This window comes from Anser brachyrhynchus, assembly GCF_964034855.1.
Source record: "Anser brachyrhynchus genome assembly, chromosome: 3".
Taxonomy (NCBI): Eukaryota; Metazoa; Chordata; class Aves; order Anseriformes; family Anatidae; genus Anser; species Anser brachyrhynchus.
In genome coordinates, this window is record NC_137696.1 from 46,853,177 (window position 1) to 46,875,357 (window position 22,181).

General features: G+C 38.2%; 1 protein-coding gene across 8 annotated transcripts in view; it reads left to right on the forward strand.

Annotated features, from left to right (window-relative positions):
• Positions 1-22,181, forward strand: part of PCNX2 (pecanex 2) — a 162,259-nt gene that overhangs the window by 39,840 nt on the left and 100,238 nt on the right. For all 8 annotated transcript variants that reach the window (XR_013949233.1, XM_080587013.1, XM_080587010.1 and 5 more), the window contains 6 exons: positions 2,317-2,459; positions 3,768-3,921; positions 4,015-4,047; positions 10,895-11,066; positions 16,462-16,572; positions 18,173-18,264. Coding sequence is in view for 7 of the 8 variants with exons in the window: in XM_080587013.1 (XP_080443139.1) it covers positions 2,317-2,459; positions 3,768-3,921; positions 4,015-4,047; positions 10,895-11,066; positions 16,462-16,572; positions 18,173-18,264 (705 nt within the window). In the remaining variant the exon portion in view is untranslated. The remainder of the gene's footprint in view (positions 1-2,316; positions 2,460-3,767; positions 3,922-4,014; positions 4,048-10,894; positions 11,067-16,461; positions 16,573-18,172; positions 18,265-22,181) is intronic.

The following is a 22,181-nucleotide window of genomic DNA, read 5'->3' on the forward strand; positions in this document are numbered from 1 at the left end:
ATATTGCTCAAGATTACATAGAAAGTTCGTAACAAGGTCAGGCAGTAATTTCAGAACTTCCTGTTTTATGATTTATTATTAAACATGAAATCCTGAGCCTATGTAAGTCAGAAAAAGTATTGTCGTTGATTTCAGTGTAGCTAGGATTTCAAGCTGTCTCTGACACTACATAAATTTATGAAGTTTTATAACCCTTTTTTTTTTTTTGATATGAGGCACATTATACTTATTGAATAGCTCAGGGCTACTCGGTTTCCCAAATGCTGCTCGAAAATCTGACTCCAGCCCAAGTACTGCAAGCCTCATATAATTGACTTTATCCAAATATTACGGTTCCTAAGGAACCAAAACTTTTCACTTATGCACTCAGTTAAATAAATGTTAAACTGTTCTGAGGAGCAAGCAATCAGTTCTTCAGATCTTTTTAATAGACTCTTTGCCACTTTCTTTTGTGGATTTTGATTTAGTTATAGTGAACAATCTAGATTAGAAGAGTGGAGCTAATTATTGCAGTTGATTGAATTTCATGTTACTTTCCGGTGGGACAGAGAAGGAAGACGGAACAAAACTGCCAGAATAAGCGAGCGCAATATTTTTAGGTAAATTTTTTCTTAAAGAAAGTAATCTAACAACTTTTTTGAGTGATAATAGAAATACTAAAATTTTGCATACCTAAACTAATTTAGATTTTAATCACCATGATGGAGGGATTGCAACTTGTCTTACTGCTTTTTCAGTTACTGGAAGTTATTTTAAAAAAAAAAAAGTGCTTAGCAGTCTGGCATCCCCTTGCAAGTCTGAATGTTCAGCAACATAAGTGAGTTACTGTTCTTTGCTGTTTTCAGCTGTTACTAGGCATTGCATGGATGTGCACTTCTAGACAAGGGGGCATGAGACAAAAGCATAAATTTGGATTTTTCTCTGAATCTAGGGCATTTTACCTCATGCTTGCCAGCAGACTGAAGGTATTAATGAGTCTATTCGTATGGCTTGGCTGACATACAGTCATACATTAAGCCACATTTAAATTATGTCTAAAATTCCTTTTTCTGGAAATGGAAGAATATAAATTATTCCAATAATTTAAAATAAAAAATTAATAATTCCTTTGTGCAGGGAGATAGGTCATTTAAAAGTCTGTATTTTGCTAACAGTTACAATTCAAGATGGTGATCAATTATTTCACTCAAATTAAAAGGCATGTTGAGATTAGAATGGGGAGGGCAAACACCAAGTAGTTGAACGTGGAAAGTGATATTACCTAAGAGACCATTTACAAGTTAGAGCTACTGAATGTCTTTAGAATAGTATTAACTTTCCTAGTTAGAGACGGAGCTCTGGCATAGCACAAATAATTCTAATATATACATTGCATGGAGATCCATAATATAATTATTATCTAAGTTGGTTAATTATGTTTAACAACAGCAGTGGCTAGAAAAATTTTGAACACTTCTGGACTTTATGCTGATTAGAAATCTCAGATAAGTCCTTGAAGGCAAAATAAGTGATTTTTGTTTCATAAAATCAATTATCGTTGTGCTCTGGAGTTTGCAGAGGGTTTGTGTTTTTTTCCCCTGTTGTCTAGCTTTGCAGACTGGCTGATGGTCTGCAGATAAGCCTTCTTCCTCACAACTGTTGGTGAAGCAGTGCCGTTATAGGGTTAGAGAAGATCTGAAATGTTCTAGTTCAAATGGGGCAAGAAAAAAAGATGTTGAAATCTAACAGAAGCAATATTCAAAAAGAATTACTTATGATTATGTTGTTAAGGTTAGAGACTCTTAAACTAGTGGTGAGCAACTTGAGGATGCTCACCTGATGTGTTATTAGAAGCATCTTAGGAAAGATAAACAAAGCTGTGTTGCATAAGAAGAGTTAAGTCATGCTTCTAGACCTTAAATCTTACTTGAATTTGTTGGTTAAAATCAAGTATTTGTCCTATCATGGGTAGTTTTGTGTTGTGCTGTAATGGGTCTGACACATGGAAAAAAATTTTAAAAATGACCTTTAGACAAGAAGTTGCGAGTAAAGGGGACTTTTTTAAAGGAATATTTAATATTTATGTTTAAAGTATATATCACTGTTGAGCTCCTCAATTGATATAGCTTCTGTCCATCTGCAAGAAATTAAGCTGGTGTGATATCTTTGTTTATAATTTAAAGTGAAGAAAATAAATATGTTCTCACTATTCCTTTTAGGAGAAAAAAAAATCTGAAACTTCATGTAAATTTGGCCTTTTAAACATGTGTTTTGCTGGCAGCCATATGTCAATGTGAAAGAATGTTTTGTGTATTTCTGGTTTGTTTGTTTTTAAAGCAACCTAGTCAGGACCCTGAGGATTCTTCATGTTCTTCAGCACAACGGAAATTGAACAGGCAGTTTTACAGATTTATTATATTCCCTGGTAAATGGATTAAAATCTGGTATGATCGGCTGACCCTGTTGGCGTTGCTGGACCGGTAAGCTTTCTTCATGCAATTCTACGTAGTATTGCAGTGTCGGGCTCTGCATGTCTGTAGAACAATGCAGACCACTGAAGAAGAAAAAAGTGAGCATAGTGTTAGTCTCATGCTCAGGTTGAGCAGGTAAATGCTTGTTTTCTTTAAGAAAATATTTTCCTTTTGAGTTGTTTTTGGTGGTTCTCACTACCCTTTGTCTTCAAGAGAGGCTTTGATTCATGTGAGCACCAGGCCTATGGAAGAGTCCTTAAATTTGACTCCCAGCTGTAGGATCCAATGGTTGTAAGCTTTCTAAAGAGAAAATCAGCGTGTTGTGCAAAAATGTGGAATTGGAAGGGTTCGAGGCTGTTGTAAGCCAAGTATTCCAATCTGAAATTAAAAAAAATAATAGAGTGGTATTCAGAAGAGAATCTTTAAGTGGCTGCTTCTCTTCTACTTCAGTTTTATTTGTCTAGAGAAAATTTCTTGTCTTGGCATCTCTCATCCTTCAGTCCCTCTGTTTTGTATCAACTCTTGGCAGCACCTTTTGCTAGAAGACCTCGTGTGGTAATCTTTTGGACTACTAAGACCTTCAGACATATTAGCCTGCATGCCTCATAGTCATTACTCTCCTATCTCTGCTTGGTTCTTCCTTTTGGGTGGCTTTTCCACCATATATACTAATATGGGTTCCACAGCAGAAGTCTCAGAAGACAGCTTTTTACATGCTGAAGAAATCTGGCTATATAGTCAAGGAGCTTGGGTCCAGAGCAGATACTTTTTTTAAAATCTGTGGTGTCTTACCACTATTTCGATTGCATGAAAATTGTATACTGATAAATTCTTTTGTAAGAGCCTGAATATTAACTTTGTTCTTTCAGTCAGCTTCCATGTTCTAATGGAACAGATAAAATGAATAAAATGTAAGATGACAATTTTGGTCTTTGATCTAATTCTTTGTTGTCAGATGTACACTTTCTAATTAAATGAATGTCCTCTTTCCTTATTTATTTATTTATTTTGATAATGGTGCACTTGAATACATTCAGATCACCTCCATTGTGGAATTCTATCTGGGAGGTGAGGTAGGAGGGTGCTGATAGTCTCTTCTGGGCTTCAGTGCATGTCTTATCTACACATTTTAGCTGTCACTATGGCTTAGGTCTTTGGCACAGAGGTGAGTACTGTTAAACATGGAGATGTAGTTTCGGAAACAAAACCTCAGGTCTTTTACAGTCTGATAGCTTCAGCACTGACAGTTTATATCAGCTGCAAACAGACCTGCCCTGCTGTAATGAGTATATAAATATATTTTTTTTATTCACATAGGACAGAGGATATAAAGGAGAACGTACTTGCTGTCATCCTCGTAGTTCTCGTTTCACTTCTTGGATTCATGACTCTGAACCAAGGCTTTTGTAAAGACATCTGGGTTCTGTTGTTCTGTCTTGTTATGGCCAGTTGCCAGTATTCTCTCCTAAAGGTAGGAAACAAGTTCACATCCAATGCTGACTTCTCTTTTAACTTCTTTGAAGGCAAAATCCTGTAAGCAAATTTTTTTCTGTTCTGTTTTCAGAGTGTTCAGCCTGATCCTGCTTCACCAATACATGTAAGTCTGCCAGTAGAACAAGTCTTTCTCCCTTGTTATAGCGTGTGTATTTTGAAACGGTTGTTCAGTGAAACAGGAATAAGTAGTTTGCTGTTCTAGGTGATTTATGGAAATGGACAAGATACCGCCTGAAGTTATTTGAATTTGTTACTGCAATTAGAAAAGATTTTTCTTTAATCTAAAATACACGGTTAAAGCAATGTATCTGGACCAGTTTGCTGAAAATCAACGTTGTGGCATCAGGCCAGCATTTTCTTCACTTTCCTTTGGAAACAGTTAGTGGCTGAACACAGGAGTTGTTCTGGAGTAGCACCTCAGTCATTGGTCAGTTGGGACTTTTTTGAGATAAGGGATTTTATTTATTTATTTATTTTATTTTGGTCGTAAGTTTCAGTAATATTACTAGCTCATCAAATGGTGTAGATTATGCCTTTGTTACAATATGGTTACTGTTTCAGTGCCTGTGTACTAGAGAAAGGACCAAATCTGTGGGTTAATGCAGGCTGCAAGGATCTGTTAAGTTTGTCTGCTGAGTATATTCTGAGAAACTGAACTCTGACAGTGACACCACCTTGAATGGAGCCAGTTCCTTGCTGAAATCTATTTTCATTATAAGACTGATTGGAACATCAACGTACAGCTGAAACCTGACCCCTACATCTGTCACGGTTTCTCAGTTCTTTTGATTTGCTGGTCTTGGGACACATTCCAGTAGTGATGTGGTCCCTCACTTGCTTTTACACCCTCTGCCCAGATACTAATGTTTCTTACTTTGCTCTTTGAATGTTTTTGAGGAATCCTTCTCTTCCCTCAGGGCTCCAAAACAGCATGTTGAAAACTGCAGGTCTGTTGGATTATTTCCCTTTGGCAGGGAGCAATTATTTTTGTCAGTTTAGAAGCTTGAAATACAGGCTGAATGTGAAATTGAGGTTATTTACAAGTGTATGCTGCACATCTCACTAAGATGGATTTTAGCTGATTCTTAATTTCTCTTCTATGCCAGTTGTTAAGGGGTGAACTTACAGTATAGTTGGCTACAATGCATCCACAGGAAATCCATGTCTGTGTGAAAAGTAGGGAAGGCTAATGCACAGCAACTTCATTTATAGATTCACTGCATTCATTATGGCGTAATATTTTAAATTAGTTTAAAGAAATACTCCTATCTTAGTGTAAAATCATTTTTTGTTGACTAAAATCAATTTGTCAGTTCAAGTAGTACGTGTTAAGACATACTAATGGGAACCATAATCAAATAGCTTGCACTTATACAGACATTAGTAACATGCACATTTGCTTAAAGTGAGTGGCAAACCTTTAATCAAAACTTCATTATAAACGTATCTAGCCCACATTTTTTATAGCATTAAGGACAAAGTAACTAATGAAGTTTAATAAGAACATTTTTTTGTGCAGAATCTGGGTTTGCATTTCAGACTTGCACAACACTACTGTTACAAGTCTTATTCATCATATTGTATTCTGTTCATCATGTAACACTGCAGCAAAGTAACGGTAGACATATTTCCATCTTCCATAGGCTTCTCTAAAACTTATGGACAGTTTCTTGCATACTCTTCAGCGCACTATAGAAGAGCCAATGGAAATAAAACGCAGTTTTTTCCACACAGGGTTTAAAGATGGAAGGCATTATAGACCAAATTAAAATAGAAGATTAGCTATATCTACATTATATGTTACATCTTATTATGTAGTACAATAGGTATTTGTAAAGGCTTGCTTGGGCTAGTGAGTGCTATGAAGAATAAGAGAACAAGAAGGCAAGAAAAGATACTCCTTGTACTGTTTCATGATTCATGTGACTACATTAAAATTAAAGAGAATAACATCTCTTGATGTTAAGGTGAGGATGCAGATCAGCATGGGCATTAAAGAATGATCAGTACCATGTCCATGAATGAAAATGCAGATGAGATTTTTCAGTGTGAAATAAACTATTGGCAGCTACAGATTTGCACACTGAATTAGTTTATAGTCTTGGATTCATGAGTAGCCTCTAATGCCTTATGTTATCCTTGTGTGCCCAGGAGGTTCAAAATTTCTTCTGGGTCTCCCACAAGCAGGCTTTCTTACTGCTTGATGGGACTTTTTCATTTCTAGCTTTATACCCTTTTGAAGGACTCTCTTTTTAAAGACCATCCGCTGAATTCAGAAAACAGTGTTTAGGAATGCATACATCTTTGGCTAAACTCCTTCCAAGTGCCAGTATATTCATATCATGGTGTTGAGGAAAAGGTAGTTGACTAACCCCTATGAAGTCTGGTATAATTTTTTTGGAGAAAGGTTCTTTCCCCTCTACTGAAACTCAGAGCCTGTCATGATGACAGTATTAAGACAATAATCAGTGTTTGAATCAGAGACTGTAGCTGTCACAGCATTATATGGGGCAAGAAATAATTCTAACTCAGCTAATTTGAATTTTATGTTATTATCACAATTCAATGAAATATATATAGTTCTACTTTGATCAACTTTAGTGTTGAAGTTGGAACTTGTCATGTTGTACAGCACCAGTCCTACAGCTTATACTTGCTACCAGCGTTTATGATAGCAGCAGGTTTCGGAGTGTTTCCTGCTTGTTGCGAGATGAGAGCATAACTTTACTGTCACCCCGTGCTTTAGCCTCTTCGGGTCTGGTTGACTGGGAGCTTTAAGGTTTCTCTTCACACAGGGGTATGTGGTTTTGTAATGGTGAAAGTCTGGAATAGCCTCTTCACTGGAGTGATGGGGTGCGGAACGTGAAGTCCATTTCAAATGTGAGTTTAATCAGTTTATTAACAGCATAATGAAAGAGACGTACCAATGACTGCAGCATATTAAATTCAGAGATCCAAGAGATCCTTGCTGTGTGCATTTCAAGGTTATAGTCAAGTGGCTTTGATAACTGCAGATTTCTTGGTATTGTTTAGCAGCAGCGGTGGCAAATTGGCCGATAATGGTTGTGTCTGTAGTAAATAGCTATATAAAAGGATCATGAGAGCTTGTCTATAAATCCCTCTAAGACACCTGTATAGCTCAGGATCTAGTTCAGGTCTACAAAGGCATTTGAGCTTTGAAGGATTACAATCAAGCTCTTAATAAGATCTACTGAATCACTTTTATAATTTCATTTTCTTGGTCTCATTACCTGCCAAAGCAGTTATCTAACTCAGTTTGGTAACTACCGTAGCCAGTTTAAAGTGCTGTATGGGATTTAGAAAAACTATTTTTAATTTGTTCCTGTATGATTTTCTGTTAGAACCAAGGACACACATTTTTCTTTTCTATAACGTTTTCCGTCTGTCTTCTTGCATGTTTGCACACAAGCAAAAATTATTAAATATCTTTCTGAAATTTCCCTCATCAAAATGCTTTGCAGTCAGAAGTGCTATTTTACTTTGCACTTGAAGTGTTGATGAAATCATTCTACCTTTGTTGAAAATTTTTAAATTTTTATCAAAACATAAGATGTACCAGTGCTGTTTGTAGGATATGAATGTGTTTCTGAATTAAGAAATGTGACCTTGAAAAATTCAGTGAATATTTTTTTTGGCAGAGTTAAAGGAAAGCAAGAGTATTCACTGATGTTTCTTAGTTGAGAAACTACTGTTTGATAAATTAGATCTAAAATATAAGAGAAACCCAGATTTACTATTTAAATTCTTCTGAAGGAGGATACGGAGCAGAGTAGACCAAGATGAAAATCATTTTTGTATGTGAAAATTTGAAGAGCTGTGTAGCTAGTGTCCTTCCAAATGCATCAATGCTCTTTGTTTTGCTCCTGTTGATCCAAGAGTACACAGTAACTCCATTTCAGGATTCTGTCTTGTTCCCTGCTGCCACTTGAAAAATAAGGAAAGTAGTATTTATTCACATTTTGCAGACTGTTCAGACAACCTTTCAAAGCTTCTCACTCAATCCTAACTAGCATTGTTGTTATTAGCATGTTAAGACTGATCTATTTAGCCATGAGTTAAATATTTGCTGTAAACCTAATCGAGTATATCGGTGTTCTGGTTGGAACTGAAAGATGTTTGGATCTGAACCTCTGGACTTCTGGTCATCTCAGTCTTACCCAACTGCTTTCAAATAATTACCATGCAGAAGTAAAATCTGGGTTCCGTAAGTCCAGAGATCAGACAGGACTGTAATATCACAACAAAAGTCCTTGGTTTGGAACGTGCATCAGGCTATAAGTCATTAACCAGTTGTTTAGGTGCAATATTTACTAGTTTCTTTTCCTAAAGCACAATTTGTATCTAGGATAAATTAAGTTTTTTTTTTTTAAAATGCTCGTAGTATTATAACCTGTCTGTTTTTAAAGTCAGATTTTTCTTTCCAACTCTCTTACGATTTTTGATGGATGTGTGCGGTATTTAAAAAACAAAACAAAACTACACACACACTACTTTAGTAACACTGAAACTCTTATTAAACACCAGCTAGCATTTGTCAGTCTGACTAGATTCATATTCCATGAATGTAAAGTGTAATATAAGCACGCTAGTTCCCAGCAATCTGCCACCTTGTTAACTGATTGATCCCAAATGAGAGTACAGATCTGTTAATAGTTGTGCTAACATATAAGCTTAGCTGGCAGCCAAACAAATACAGTTGCTGTTTCAAATCAGTGAGTAGACTCGAAAGAAATGATCTTTTATTATACTCACTTAAATTACACTTCACAAATAAGAACACTTTCACAGCAACTTTTTTGCAAGGCAAACACAAATACTTGTCACTTTGCTCCAGGCTTTTCACACTGAAGAAATCTTTTTGACTTGAAAGCATTTAAAATGTCTTATTTTGCTACCAGAACTATTAAGATTTTTTTAAGTGTCTTTAATTCTCTGTGGCCCACAACCCCAAAGCAATTTTTTTGTAGGATTAGTTTGAATCAAGCGTACTAGAGATGAGTATGGAAGGTGTAAAATAAGGATCCTTCCTTGTATGAACTGCTTAGGATCAGCATGTCAAAGTGCTGCTTGGAATAGAGAGGCCAGGAGCTGCTGGTATCATGCCTTTCAGGAATGACAATGGTGTCAAATAGTTGAAATAAACAACAAAAAAGTTGTATTGGTGCAAGGTGTGTCTGTTTGCTTTCTTTCACCTGAAAGGTTCTCCTCAGCAGAAGTCTTGTCTTGCTTTCCTTATGTGGGCAAAATGGCACTGAGGAGACAGGTGGCCAACAGGAATCCCTTAATGCAGCCCTGAAATGCAGCTGTTTGAGGAAAGGAATTTTGCAGATGTTTAGTACTGCATGCATCCACACACACAAGCATTCTGTATGCTTGCAGGTGGAGGGAAAAGTGTTGCCATAGAATGCCTTTTTTTCAAAGCAGCAGATGGATAAACAGTGTACCTGTTTTAGGGCAGGAGTGGGAAGGTGTTAGCCTCCACTGTCATAAAACCATTGCTTCATGATGTGCATGTGCTGCAATTTAGTGGGGGATGGCAACCAGTGGCATTTCACCTGAGCATAACAGAGTTAGAGCAGCGTTATGGGACACCTGTTGAAAAGTACAGTTGCAACTTTCATAACTTTTTCAACCTGAAGTCTTGCACCATGCCCAGTTTCTCTAAAGGGGAGTGTGATGCCTTTGAAACCATTGTGATGCATCTGTTTAATTAAGAGAGAAGAGGTTCTACCTGCTGAGTCACCTCCAATGCTGCCCACATTTACAAAAGTACAGTACTGGCCTTACCCATGCCAGCAGGGGGACAAGCAAAGGGCATCAGTGGAAGGAAGAGTAGTCACAAAAAATGACTGTCCTGAGAGGACTCTGACAGTTTGTTCAAGGGTTTGAGATGTCTTTTTGACACATTGCCCTTTCAGGGTGAGTCTGGGAAGAAGGCCAAGTCAGTTGTTACTTTAAAATGTGTTTCTAAATGCCTGTAATGGTGAATATTCCTTTTAAATGTATTTTTGGCCTTGCTGGAGACAAAGGGTTCTCTTCGAAAAGATGCCATTAGCTTCTTCGTCTGGTCTCGTGGTGGTATCTGCTGTCAGTGTTGTGAGCGGTCATACCATGGACGATCACTGCACATATTTCTTGCCTTCACCATGGGGTTTAGTGAAGTGCCGTGGCACCAGGAGAATACAGGTGCCATGGCATTAGGTAGGCTCAAAAACCAAGGTAATCTAAAACCAAGGACCAACAGCATGCATATGAACAATTAAAGCAGGATCCTGACAGAAGTGGACACAAGTTCATTTTGAGCCGTAGGCATGCCTGTACAGCTGGCTGTGGGGACAAAGCTGATTCCAAGGGATAGCTAGGGCAAAGGCAGAGGCAAGGGAACAGCATGGATTAAAGAAAGTTTCATAGGAGGACAGCATGCCCACAGCTGCCAAAATCAAGTGCCACACCTCATAATACATCTAACAGGTGCTCTACTACTTTTTTTTGCTTCCCAGAATACTCTTGTATTTCAAATAGTAATAAGTATACTAGCCAAGCTAACTGAAGCAGACAGTCATTAAAATAAAAGTAATATAGAGAAAAAATCTTTCGGTTGAAAAGAAAGGTTCTGACAGATGGAGATTTTTTTTTTTCTCCATAGAAAATAACTGCTTTTGTAATTAGTGTGTTCTGAAAGGTCCAGAAGGTTAGATTTTCAAAGAATAAATGACTGCTGGAGTTAGTCTTAACTGCTTTTTGTGCCTTTTGAAAGTCTCCTCTGGAGAAGATAAAATGCCTTGTTACATTTTTCTTATTAATTAGTATGTATAAGATATTAAAATATTTTGTCTGACTCCTGAACTCTCTCTGGTTTAATGTAGAGCACACAGTAGGAGAGTGAATACAAAATTCAAATGCTTTTTTCTTTTTTTTTTCCATGCCAGGGGCACAATAAAATCATAACCTACAGCAGACCCGTATATTTTTGTATATTGTGTGGCCTTATTTTGCTGCTAGATGCTGGATCTAAAGACACAAATCCTTCAGTTTATACAATGTATGGCTTGAAGCTCTTTTCGCCTAGATCTCTCCGGTCAGCCAGAGACCATGTAATAGGTGAGTCAATATTTTTCCTAAGACTGTAAAAATGAATTAAGTGTTAGCTGGGGAAGTCTGTGTTTTCCCATGTTGGCAATCAAATGCATGTTATGGAGGCACAACTCTGAATCAAATTGATAGAAACATTTTGAATGACTTAAGACACGCGGGGAGGGGGGACAGTTGGCAACCTTCCCTCATGTAAAAAGAGTTCTTAATGAAATGAGGCTCATAGAAAATTCTCTATAGAAAACTAACAGTCACTGATGTTATTAGCAAAAGACATCATCTGTGAAATGCAGTTAATCTTTGTAAGGGCTTGTCTATGTGGAGCAGTTACTATAGAATAAGTCGAGTTTTAAATTTAATGCCTGGAAGCTAATCTCTGCCAAGTCCTCAGATGAACATTCATCTGCTCATGAAGAACACGCTTTTTCTTGGTTTAGTTTAATCTTGCTGTCCACATGATGAGTTGGTGTGGAACTGCCAATCTGCAGTAGCTTTTCCAACCTGTTTCCTTCTAGAATCGTATCCTGAAGCAGCTAAGGGCATCCAGGTATTGCCCCAAAATAGGACTTCTGGTCCTTAGCACTAATTTGGGGTAGCCAGAGCTGGAAATACCCTGTTCTGTCAGGACACTTCTTCTACTTGTGCGCTTGCAGTCTATAACTGTGCTGCTGCTGTAGTTGTGTTACAGATATGAATGCTGAACTGGACTCAGGTCAAACTGTGTAACGCAGTTAGGTATGAAGTAGAAATGTTATTAGTCTTAGGCTTGTGGATTTAGAACCAGAAAAACTTCCTGTGTTAGAGGAAAAAACTGTGATATAGAGTGCATGACCTTTGAGATCATTGTTCACCTGTGACTATTGGACTTGCATTTTGCTGTACTTAAGTCAGGCTATTACTGCCTGAAAGGGTTGCTATTTTTGGAAAAGTCTTTTGGTCCTTCATGTAGGTTCATTGACTCTCAATCCTTCTCACCAGAAACAGGGGAATAATGAAGACCTGCATCTCACTTATTTTCATTAGCTTCTTTCATTACTTTCCTTTGGTCTCATTAAAGTTTCTTCTTACATCTTATTTTCTCTGCCTATCAAAGGTGAACAGTAAAAATGCTGATAAATAATTCAACAAGAATCTTAAATGACTCCTGGGATAGAGATAAATGAAAAACTATAGCAACCAGTATAAAAAAAAAAAAAAAAAAAAACCAGCGTGGTTATAGATGTGCTAATTTTGACTGGCCTCAGAAGAGATCCTGGAGCAGATTCTTGAAACATCCTGGCGGGGGAGCGGAGAGAGGAAATAGAGGCTCATCTTACCAGCTGGCATCTGTTTAACAGAGAGGGAGAAGAAACCATTTCCCTTTGCTTGTTCCCCCATTATTATTTTGTCAGCTCTGGGAGCTGGCACATCTGCAGGTATATTTGTTCAAGTGATGTTTGAGGCCACGCTCTGTCTCTTCCTTGCTTTGTCTCTCTGGGAATCACAACTTCTGGCTCCTGTGAATCCTTACGGGTGTTCACAGTGCAGCTCTGCCTAAGCTATGGCAGTCTGTCATCTTCCAGCCTCTTGCTGCACTTTGAGTAGAGATTCCCTTAGACGCTTAAGGTACAGGAGTATTTGTTTTAGGTAATAAAATCAGGAGGGAAGTTGGCCCCGCTACATACCAATGAGAGGCTGCTGTTCTTTTGCTTTTTTACCCATCTGCTGGTTATTTTTAATAATAACCATCTATATAGATATAACTATATATATATATATAACCATATAACTAATAATAAATAAATAATATATTGCTTTGTCATTTTATGACTTTAAAATTTGTATTTTACTGTGGTACTCAGAACTGATATATTGGGAAATCAATGGATCTTTGACTCTGCACCACAGAGCACTGAGCAAAGGAAAAGTTTTCTATTTCAGGTGTTTACTATGGTAAGAGGTTAGTGATAAAAATTGTAGAAAGGACTCACCAAGGAACTGGTGTGATGCTGTATAGCATACTATGATCAAAGTCTTGAAACAAGGTTAAAAAGAAAATCAGTGGAAATGTGTTAGATGTGTAACCTAATAACTTAAGAAATGTCTCTTAACAGGTCCAGTTCTTTGGAAGCAATCTATTTAGGATCCGATTGTTTTATTTTATAAATTGATGATGGTTCTGCTGTTTGTTTATATTAGTTGGGGGATCATGCCTTTAATTCACTCTAACTATGGCTTTCATCTTGAATTTCTTAGTTCAGTTGACATTTTTGGTAGATTAATATATGTAGTGCGTGTAAAGGTGCAGACGGAACCAGCCTTGGTCAGTAAGTGCTGCAGTGGCAAAAATCATCATGCACTAAATGCATGGTAGTTTTTATGATGAGACCACGTGAGCATTAGAGAGAGGAGTGAAATTATTTGACAGAAATCTCAGCAGAGTATCAGGTGATGGCAGAATTTGGAGGTAGGAAGTCCTCAACTTGCTACTTCGAGTAATGATAGAGCTTTTGTCAGGGGAAGAAAGCTTGTGTGAATATTCTTTTCAGCTACATTCAGGAAGGGAGAACAAAAGAACTATTTCTCACCAAATAATGCATTTATTTTCCTTTGGCAGTATGTATTATCACACAGCAAGTGGACTAGTACTCAAATGCATCTTTTTAATGAAGTCACCTTTTTGGAAAAAAAATCTAAAATATTTGCAGTGACATTGCCACTGAGTTACCATTCTACATTTCTCAAAAGACCCAAAGGTTCTTTAAGTCAAAATTTGTTTTCCTACAGCTATTATCTGGTTGATGCTCCTTTAGAAGAAACCTCCAAACTGCAGTGTTAAATGCCAGCAGCTCATACAAGCATCTCTTAGTGGTCAAACTCTTGAAGGTGTTCTGTGTGGAAATTTGTGCTGCTTAAACATTCTCTCTGGAATTCATAATGCAATTCCAACTGATTAATCAGCTCCTTTTATTGTCTCTTTCCCACAAGAGAAAGTACTGTTCCTAAATTCAATCCTCTTGTAAGCGACAACTGTTTATTTTGCTCTCTGGTGTGCTCCTTTATGCTGGAGGAGATAAACAAACCTACCTTAGCTACAGAAGTACTTAAGATTATTCAAGGTATTATCGGAGAGAGAGTGAGGTGAGGACATAGCTGTAGTCAACCAACTTTTCTCGTTTATTCACCCCTCTTTATTTTGGTGCATTGACAGTACTGTGTCTCAAGTCTTGTCCTTGCTCTTCATGCTGTCATGCGGGTTTTTCTGAGGTTGCTACAGCAAAGGCGTTCATTTGAACTGTAAGTTATAGAATTCTAGAATATCCCAAGTTGGAAAAGACCCCCAAGAATCATTGAGTTCAACTCCTGGCTCCATACAGGACCACCCAAAAATCAGACCAGATGTCCGAGACCATTTTTCAAATGCTTCTTGAACTCTGTCAGGCTCTGTGCCATGACTGCTGCCTTGGGGAGCCTGAAGAAACTTTTCTTAGCATCCAGCCTGAACCTTCCCTGTCCCAGCTCCATGCTCAGGTCCTGTCGCTGTCCCCAGAGAGCAGAGCTCAGCGCCTGCCCCTCCGCTCCCCTCGTGAGGGAGCTGCAGGCCGCCATGAGGCCTCCCCTCAGCCTGCTCTGCTTGGGGCTGAACAAACCAAGGGACCTCAGCTGCTCCTCATCTACCTTGCCCTCTAGACTCTTCACCATCTTTGTTGTCCTTTTAGTCAGTAGTCTGAGATGAGTTCTGTCAGTTTTGCAATTCCTTTGCCTGAGGAACTAGTTTTCAGCAGTGAGTTTTGGGGATCTTTAGTTGAGATCCCCAACTAAACATGGCCACATGGGGAGGCCATGTGGCCTGCTGGGCACTTTGCTGTCATGCCATTCGCCCCTCTTCAAGAGGAGTCCTTGTTTGACTTGGTGTGGATTGGTGGAATACCTAAAAGAACAGAGTGGTAAAGGAAGAGATTAATAGTGGCATTTGCATGTAAAAAGAGATAAAAGATTTCCTCATTTTATATATGCAAAATATGTATAACTCCTTCCAGTGGCAGGAATTCATGAGGAAGGGTGCGCTGCGAGTGCAAGTATACGTAAGTGAGCCATGTCTCTGTTTAACACTTGAGTATGTCATTTCTTCTCCTGTGTTTGACTTCCTCAGCAAGATTTACAATATTAGATACTAGTAGTGTATAATAGGATGAAGATAAAAGCTGTCAGATTAAACTCAGTGTATTGTTTTATTTTAGCATGATGTGCATTAGTAAGAGGAGCTGGAAGTAAAATGTGAAATTAGCATTCAACAAAGAACACAAATCCTATTGTTACCTTCTTAATATTTGACTGGAGTGGGAAGGGGATTAAGTAATACTAGTGATTTGTTTAATTTGTTCTCTAAGAGAATGAATAAGAGGGAACTGCAGCCTTCCTAGCCTGTAAACTAACAAATGCATACTTGTTTATGAGGAATAGTGGTTGACACACGTCTCTGTCCTTCAAGCTGGAGAATGTTGTGGTACTAGTACAACAAAGCACCAAGGATATGATTAATCATGTGCATATATCCTTGAAAGCTGATGCTGCTGGAGACTTAAGTCAAGTGTGTGTTTAAATGCTTTGCTGGACAGCTACACTTAGCAATTTCTAGGGGGGAGCTAAGAGAAATGGATGAGATGGAGGAGTGGCTGGAAGTGAACATAACATAAGACCAGAAGCATGGATATCCAAATTATGACTCCTGCTTTTCCTTGACTGTAAGGCAGCCATTTCAATTAGCATTTCTATATAGAATGAAGCTGTGAGAAGATGACACAGTGGGTTTAACTCCTGAGTTTCTTTGCTGTCTTTAATATTCTTTCACTACTGCAAAGTCAAGGTCTACACTTCTGGAAGGTGCAGAAATATTCTGGGGAAGTATCACTGTAGGTTTGTCCCATTTTTACATACTTCATAGGTCTCCACTGTTGATAGCTGCCAGAAGAAGGATACAGTGATAGTCAAGATGCTGAGGGTCTCAGCTATTAAAATATTTTTGTTTGCTTATATTGAAATTTTATAGGTGTGCTTAAACCTTCTCAGATTCAAGGAAGAAGTTCCAAAGTCTGCAAATTAAGATTTCTTTCTGTATTTTAAATAGGGTAAATATAACTTTACAAGTATTTGAGAAGCAGTAAGGAGGTTACATAATGCTATTTTTCTGCCACTGTTTTTATCCAAAATATATTTAACCTCTGAGCCTTATTTCTTTACATGTAAAATCGAATAATTTATTTTGTATAGATCAGTAAAATATAATAATCATGGCTAAGGTTAAAGTATGCTCACTTGAGTAATGTTCAGAATTTATTGTAATGTTTTATTCCAGTATTATGCCTGTTCTCCGCTTGCTGCGATGTATGACTGTGTTCTAACATCCATCTTCTCTTTTCTTTAGTGTTTTTATATTGCTTTCCTGCAATTTCCCTTCTTGGTCTTTTCCCTCAAATCAACACCTTCTGTATATATCTTTTGGAGCAAATAGACATGTTGCTTTTTGGTGGTTCTGGTAAGTAGCCTGTTGAGCCTGAGCTATCACTTTCTGAGTGCGCCGCCTTAAAGTATATTATTGCATGTTTTAGAGCACAGTGTATGTTAAAGTTCAAAGAGCTAATGGTATTCACTTAACAATGTGGTGAATACTAATAATACTTTGATTAGTTTTCTTTTCTTTTAAATGGTTGTATTCAAGTTGTGCTATAGGCTGTAGAATATGGCTGACACCAAAGAGCTCTTTCCTGCCATGTCCAATATGAATCACTATTTTAAAAACAAACAAAAACGAAAACCAAACAAAACCCCCACAACTTTTTGAAAAGAAAAAAAAAACACAACTCCATTTAAAAATAAAAATTATTTATTTTCACATTGTTCAATTGTGTAGGGCATGTTAACATGACACTGGATATGTTATTTCAGTCAAAGATTAAGCAAGACCCATGTGAATGAGAGACAATGCATCATTTTTTGGTGGTGGTGTTTTGTTTTTCATTATTGCTTAAATAACAGAGAAAACTGGTGTACATCTACACTGTCATCTTAGTTTGGATCAGAAACAAACTATATCCTTCTTTCCACTAACCATGTTTTGCATCATGAAATGATGTGAGAGTATGCAGACTGGATTCCGTTTGGATGAAACTTAAAAGAAGGTTCACTATAAGGGTGCATCTAATGCACTCCAAACACTAGTGAGTGTACGGTCTGTGGGACCACACGAGAGATACTCTGCAGTTAAACATCTCAAACACACGTATTATGGATAGGACATCCTCAGCACTTTTCATCCTACATACCCACGCTTACTGCATTGTTAACTGCTATTGTAGGCATAGCCTTTGGCAAATGGTTAAAACTTATACTGATGATTTGGGTGTGCTTTGCTTCTTGTCTCATAGACACCAGAGCAGACTTGGAGGAAATGACTTGTTTTTTCCTGGAGGAAATAACTTGATAAAGTCCCCATCCCATGAATAATGTATGTTGAAACCTAATTAGAGCACTGTTTTTCAGCCCATGTGTCTCCATTGTGGAGAGTGCTGAACTCCTAAGTCTGTCTGAGGCTGCTTCCTACCCTGGAAGCTTTTGAAGGAAGGTAGAGATGAGATGGCATCCTTCTCTCTCCCTTTAAGTTCATTCATTTATCTCGAATACGGTGCAAATCATGGTTTACTAAGCAAGTTAGGATGCTTTTGGATGATACCAGAGCCTGTATCTCAGGAGCAGAGGGAAGGAAGAAAATTCCACATGGAGCTTGACTAGAAAATTGCCTGATTTGTACATAACTTCATTCCTCCTCTGTAGCAACATGAAGGGGCATACTGATATTTTGGCAAAGCAGTGTTCAGCATAGAAAGCAATAGTGGGGGACCTCAGATATATGGAAGAGACAGGGAATACAGTGCCATCAAGCTTTCAGTCTTAGTTGTAAAGTTTTGTGAGCTGATTTGGGGCTCTCTTTGGGACACTGTGGTGTTCTCTCAACAAACAGCTTTGTAATATCTGGTATTAATTTGTACACCTATTGTGATGCAAGAACTGGTTGTTGTTTTTTAATGCACTTCCTCATATATGAGGAAATTAGTTATCTTGTGGTGTCTTTATTTCAGCTGCTGCTGGGCTTGTGTCTGCACTCTATAGCATTTCCCGAAGCTTTGTGGTTCTGATTGTCCTATATGCTTTCTGCTTCAGTGCAGTGAAGGTAAGTTGAAACACTAAAAAATTCAAAATTTCAAGCTGAAAATTCTTGTAGTCTAGGAAGACCGAAACTGTTTGGTGCTACATAGTCATCATTATTCATCAAGGTAAGCTTTACAAGCCATGTTTTATTTTCTGCCTGTTAGCTACACTGAAATACCTTGAAACTGCAGTGGAAATACTAACGTAAATGTTTCACTGATACTTGTGATTGTTTGCCTCCTTGCATATATTGGTCTGAAAAGATCCATTGAATTTCCAGTATGAAGATTAACAGCAACTGTGGCTTAAAAGATATAGTTCCTCTGAGACAGGCTGAATTTGGCCTGTTTTCTGCACCCCAGTGGTTGCTGACACATCTGTGCACTGGCAAGGTTCATGCACGGATTTATTGAGAAGCCTGTTAAGGAGTGGGCTTTACCATCATTATTGGTATCAGCTGGTGTGGGCCTTATGTGTTCTACCTGCCATGTGATGAGCAGCAGCCACATAACCGTACAGCCCTGTTGCTACTAGTCAGATAGGTGCTAGATCAGCCCTAAATCTCCTCATGCTCCAGCATTGCACATACTTTTTGGTATGGAGAATTTGCTGTGGGACATCATTGTAGGCAAGTCTTGGCGTACAAAGTTCAAAGTCAGAAAAGGAGTGTAAAGTGTATAAGTTTTATACGTGCCCTTCCATTGGCTATGTTGAAAAGAAAGTAGAGAAAAATAAAAACTTTAATGTCCTGCTTGGGCAAACCAGCAGACTGTCTAGCCCAGTACTACCTGCTTCAATAGCAAAGAGAAATGCAACTTAGGAATTTAATGACTACTGTTTGCCACTCATTCCCTGAATATTCCACCAGCGTCCACAGTTGTTGGTTTAGGGCTGTTAGTAAGTGCATCTTTGCCTATTTCATTCATTCAGTGTTGTCCATGAGTTTGCCTAATCCCTTTCCGAATGTCCTGCTACTATCTGCCTCCACAGCTTTCTGTGGCAACAGATTTCAGGTGTTCACTGTGCTCTGTGTGAAGAAATGCTAATTTCACCAAGTTTTCTCTATTCCTAGTACTGCAGGATTTGTGGAAAAGCAGTTCTGCATTCACCGTATCCACTGCCTTGTCAGTTCTGTAGCCCTCAGTCATTGTCTGCCTCAGTCATATCCTCTCTAAACTGGAGTGCCAGCCTTTCTAGTGTCTTCTTGTAAAGCAGTTCCTCCTTGGCTAAGTTAGTTGTCCTACTGTGTGCCTTCCATTATTCCATTATGATCCATAATGGATTATGATTCCAATATGAAATGCGGAGAGTAAACTCTGTATGGTACTCGGGATGTGAGTGTACCATAGCTCTATATGGTCACAAAATGACTTGCTCTCAGTACCCTTCCTAATGATGCTTGATGTTTGTTTGTTTGTTTGTTTGTTTTTGGCAGATGCTGCCCTTTGAGCCATATTCAATCTACAGCATTTTTTTTTCAGTTAATGTATATCACCTGCATTTTTTTGTTGTTTTAAATGAAAAATAACGTTGAAGCTAATGTCTTCAAGTCTGCTGTAAAATTCCCAGTGACCACAGTGAGACCACAATTTCATCCTAGTTTTGTGATAAAATTTATCCATTAAGGAATAGTCTTTTCACAGTGTTTCATTACAAGCTAGATGTTGTCAGTGCCCAAGTGGGGATGCACCAGGATGTGCAGTGATTTACAGGCTGCTCTCAACATCTTGCAGGCATACGTCAGAGGATGCTTTGTGGTGTTACACATCTGCAGCGCACACAGAGATCCTGATATGAAGTTCTGCAACAGCCAAAGATGTAGCATGTCACCACTCAGGCTGGTGGTTTACACAGATGAGAGGTGCTATCAGATGTTTGTTTAAGGGATTTCTTTAAGGAACATAAACATTTCTGCAGCGGCTTTAAAAAAATTCCACTTAAAATTTTAAATAGGGGGGCTTAAATCAAAAATGGTCAATTATGCTGTGTTAATTATCTGTCACAAATGAGTATAGTTAGCTGTGCTTGTGTTTTTAACCACTCCCAATAGTAAGTTAAAATGTGGTAAGCTGCTGTTTTATCTTGCCCCTGTATGGTTTGAGTCCACAATCAGAGAATCACAGAATGGTTTGGGTTGGAAGGGACCTTAAAGATCACCTAGTTCCTACCCCCCCGCCATAGACACAGACACCTCCTGCTAGATCAGGTTGTTCAAAGCCCCATCCAACCTGGCTTTGGATAATAAATTATGGCAACTCACCTGCTGAGCAGTGCTATATTAAGAGACTCCAAGTATCTTTGAAAATAGGGTGTAATCCCAGGGAATCTTGGTCACCAGGCTCACCCAGTGTATCAGTTATACTGGTCTGACCTTTGAGTTGTGTGGTGCTAGAAAGCTTAACTGCTTCTCTTGTGCAGTGTTCTAAAGCATCTGGTATTCCAGTTACCATTTTCCAGCTATATTGAAGATTCAGAAACAAGCAAATGGGATAAAGTTGTGTCTCTGTGAGGCTGAAAAGAGTGAGAAAAATCTATGTGGGGGGTGGGGAGCTGGGGGGCAGAAACAGTGAGAAAAACTGAGAGCTATATGGAAGAAGGAATTGAGTTGAATGACTGACAGGCAAATACCTGCAAAAACGATCATTTTTCCACTAAGCTTGGCAGAGGGCAATTCACAACTTGGGGGCAGAGAAGTTGTGTGATGGATACTTTAAAAAATAGTTTTGTAAATAGTATTAAAGAAAAGCCTCTTAAAATATTCTACAAACTCCTTTCTCAGCATAATAGTTGAAATTACAAGATGCAGGTGGCTTTGTAGATAAGCAATCTCCTCATGGATTAGACTTCAAACTGCTTAAAAATATGCTTTAATGCTACCCTGAAGTTATAGAGTGCTGTGAAAGATTTACAAGATATCTGCTGTAAATTGCCAATATTAAGTGCAGACTTTCTGTTCACACAGAAATTACAGTTAATTTGAATTTTTATGGCACTGTTCTTGTGAAGACACTTCTGAGGAGGTTAATTTAAAGCATGTAAAGATGATTCCACTTGATTCAGCTCATCATCTCAGTCCACTGGGGTCCTTGAAATTTCATGTATTTTTCTACTAGAAAAGAGCATTTGCACTCTCCCTCCTTGTTCTTCAGTCAGGTCTGGAGCTTTTTGCCTTTTGGGCTGTTATAGATAACATGTCAAGGAAATAATTCTGTCAGACTTCTTCTTTCATCGGTGGAGGAAGAGTAGGAACTAAAAGTAACAGAATCTGATCCTGAATAGGGACAACTGTGAAAGGTGGTCTAATACCTCTGTAAGAACCTGGAACTGTTTTGATATATAGTGGGCTACAACTTTTCATCCTAATCAAATCAAGATTTGTATTTTTGGTGCACTAGAAATTGCAGATTCTAATTCAAAACTAAGCAAGTGCTACAGTCTGTTTCCTTGAGGTGTTTTCACAAAAGTGGTAAGTACGTGGTTGTCTTTATGGTAGAAAAAGGCATCTCCTCCACGCTTATGTTTCACAGTTATTCTTTATTGTATAGTTTTTACTCTTTGCTTTTAATTTGGCAAAAACAACAGACTAATGCAAAAATTTTAATAGTTTATGGAGGTAAAAATTATCACAATCAAGAAGATTCAGGGAAGGGAAACATGATAAACTATCTCTGATACAGGATTTCTGGGTTGCAAAGCTTGTTCCTTGGCTGAAGTGTAACATCCTCAAATGTAAGCTCTGTTTATTGGCAGAATATCGTATAGCTCAGCAGGTGTAATGAGCAGAATTCCATTTCCTGAAGTAAATTGCAGAGCAGAATGGATCTCTATCTAAGTGGTTGTGTGCTTGTTACTGGTGAGCAATTGCTCACGTCAAATGCCCAGGCTGAAGATGCATTCCAGCAGTATCAGGCTTGAGCCTTTCCTTCCTGAAGTGCTTCT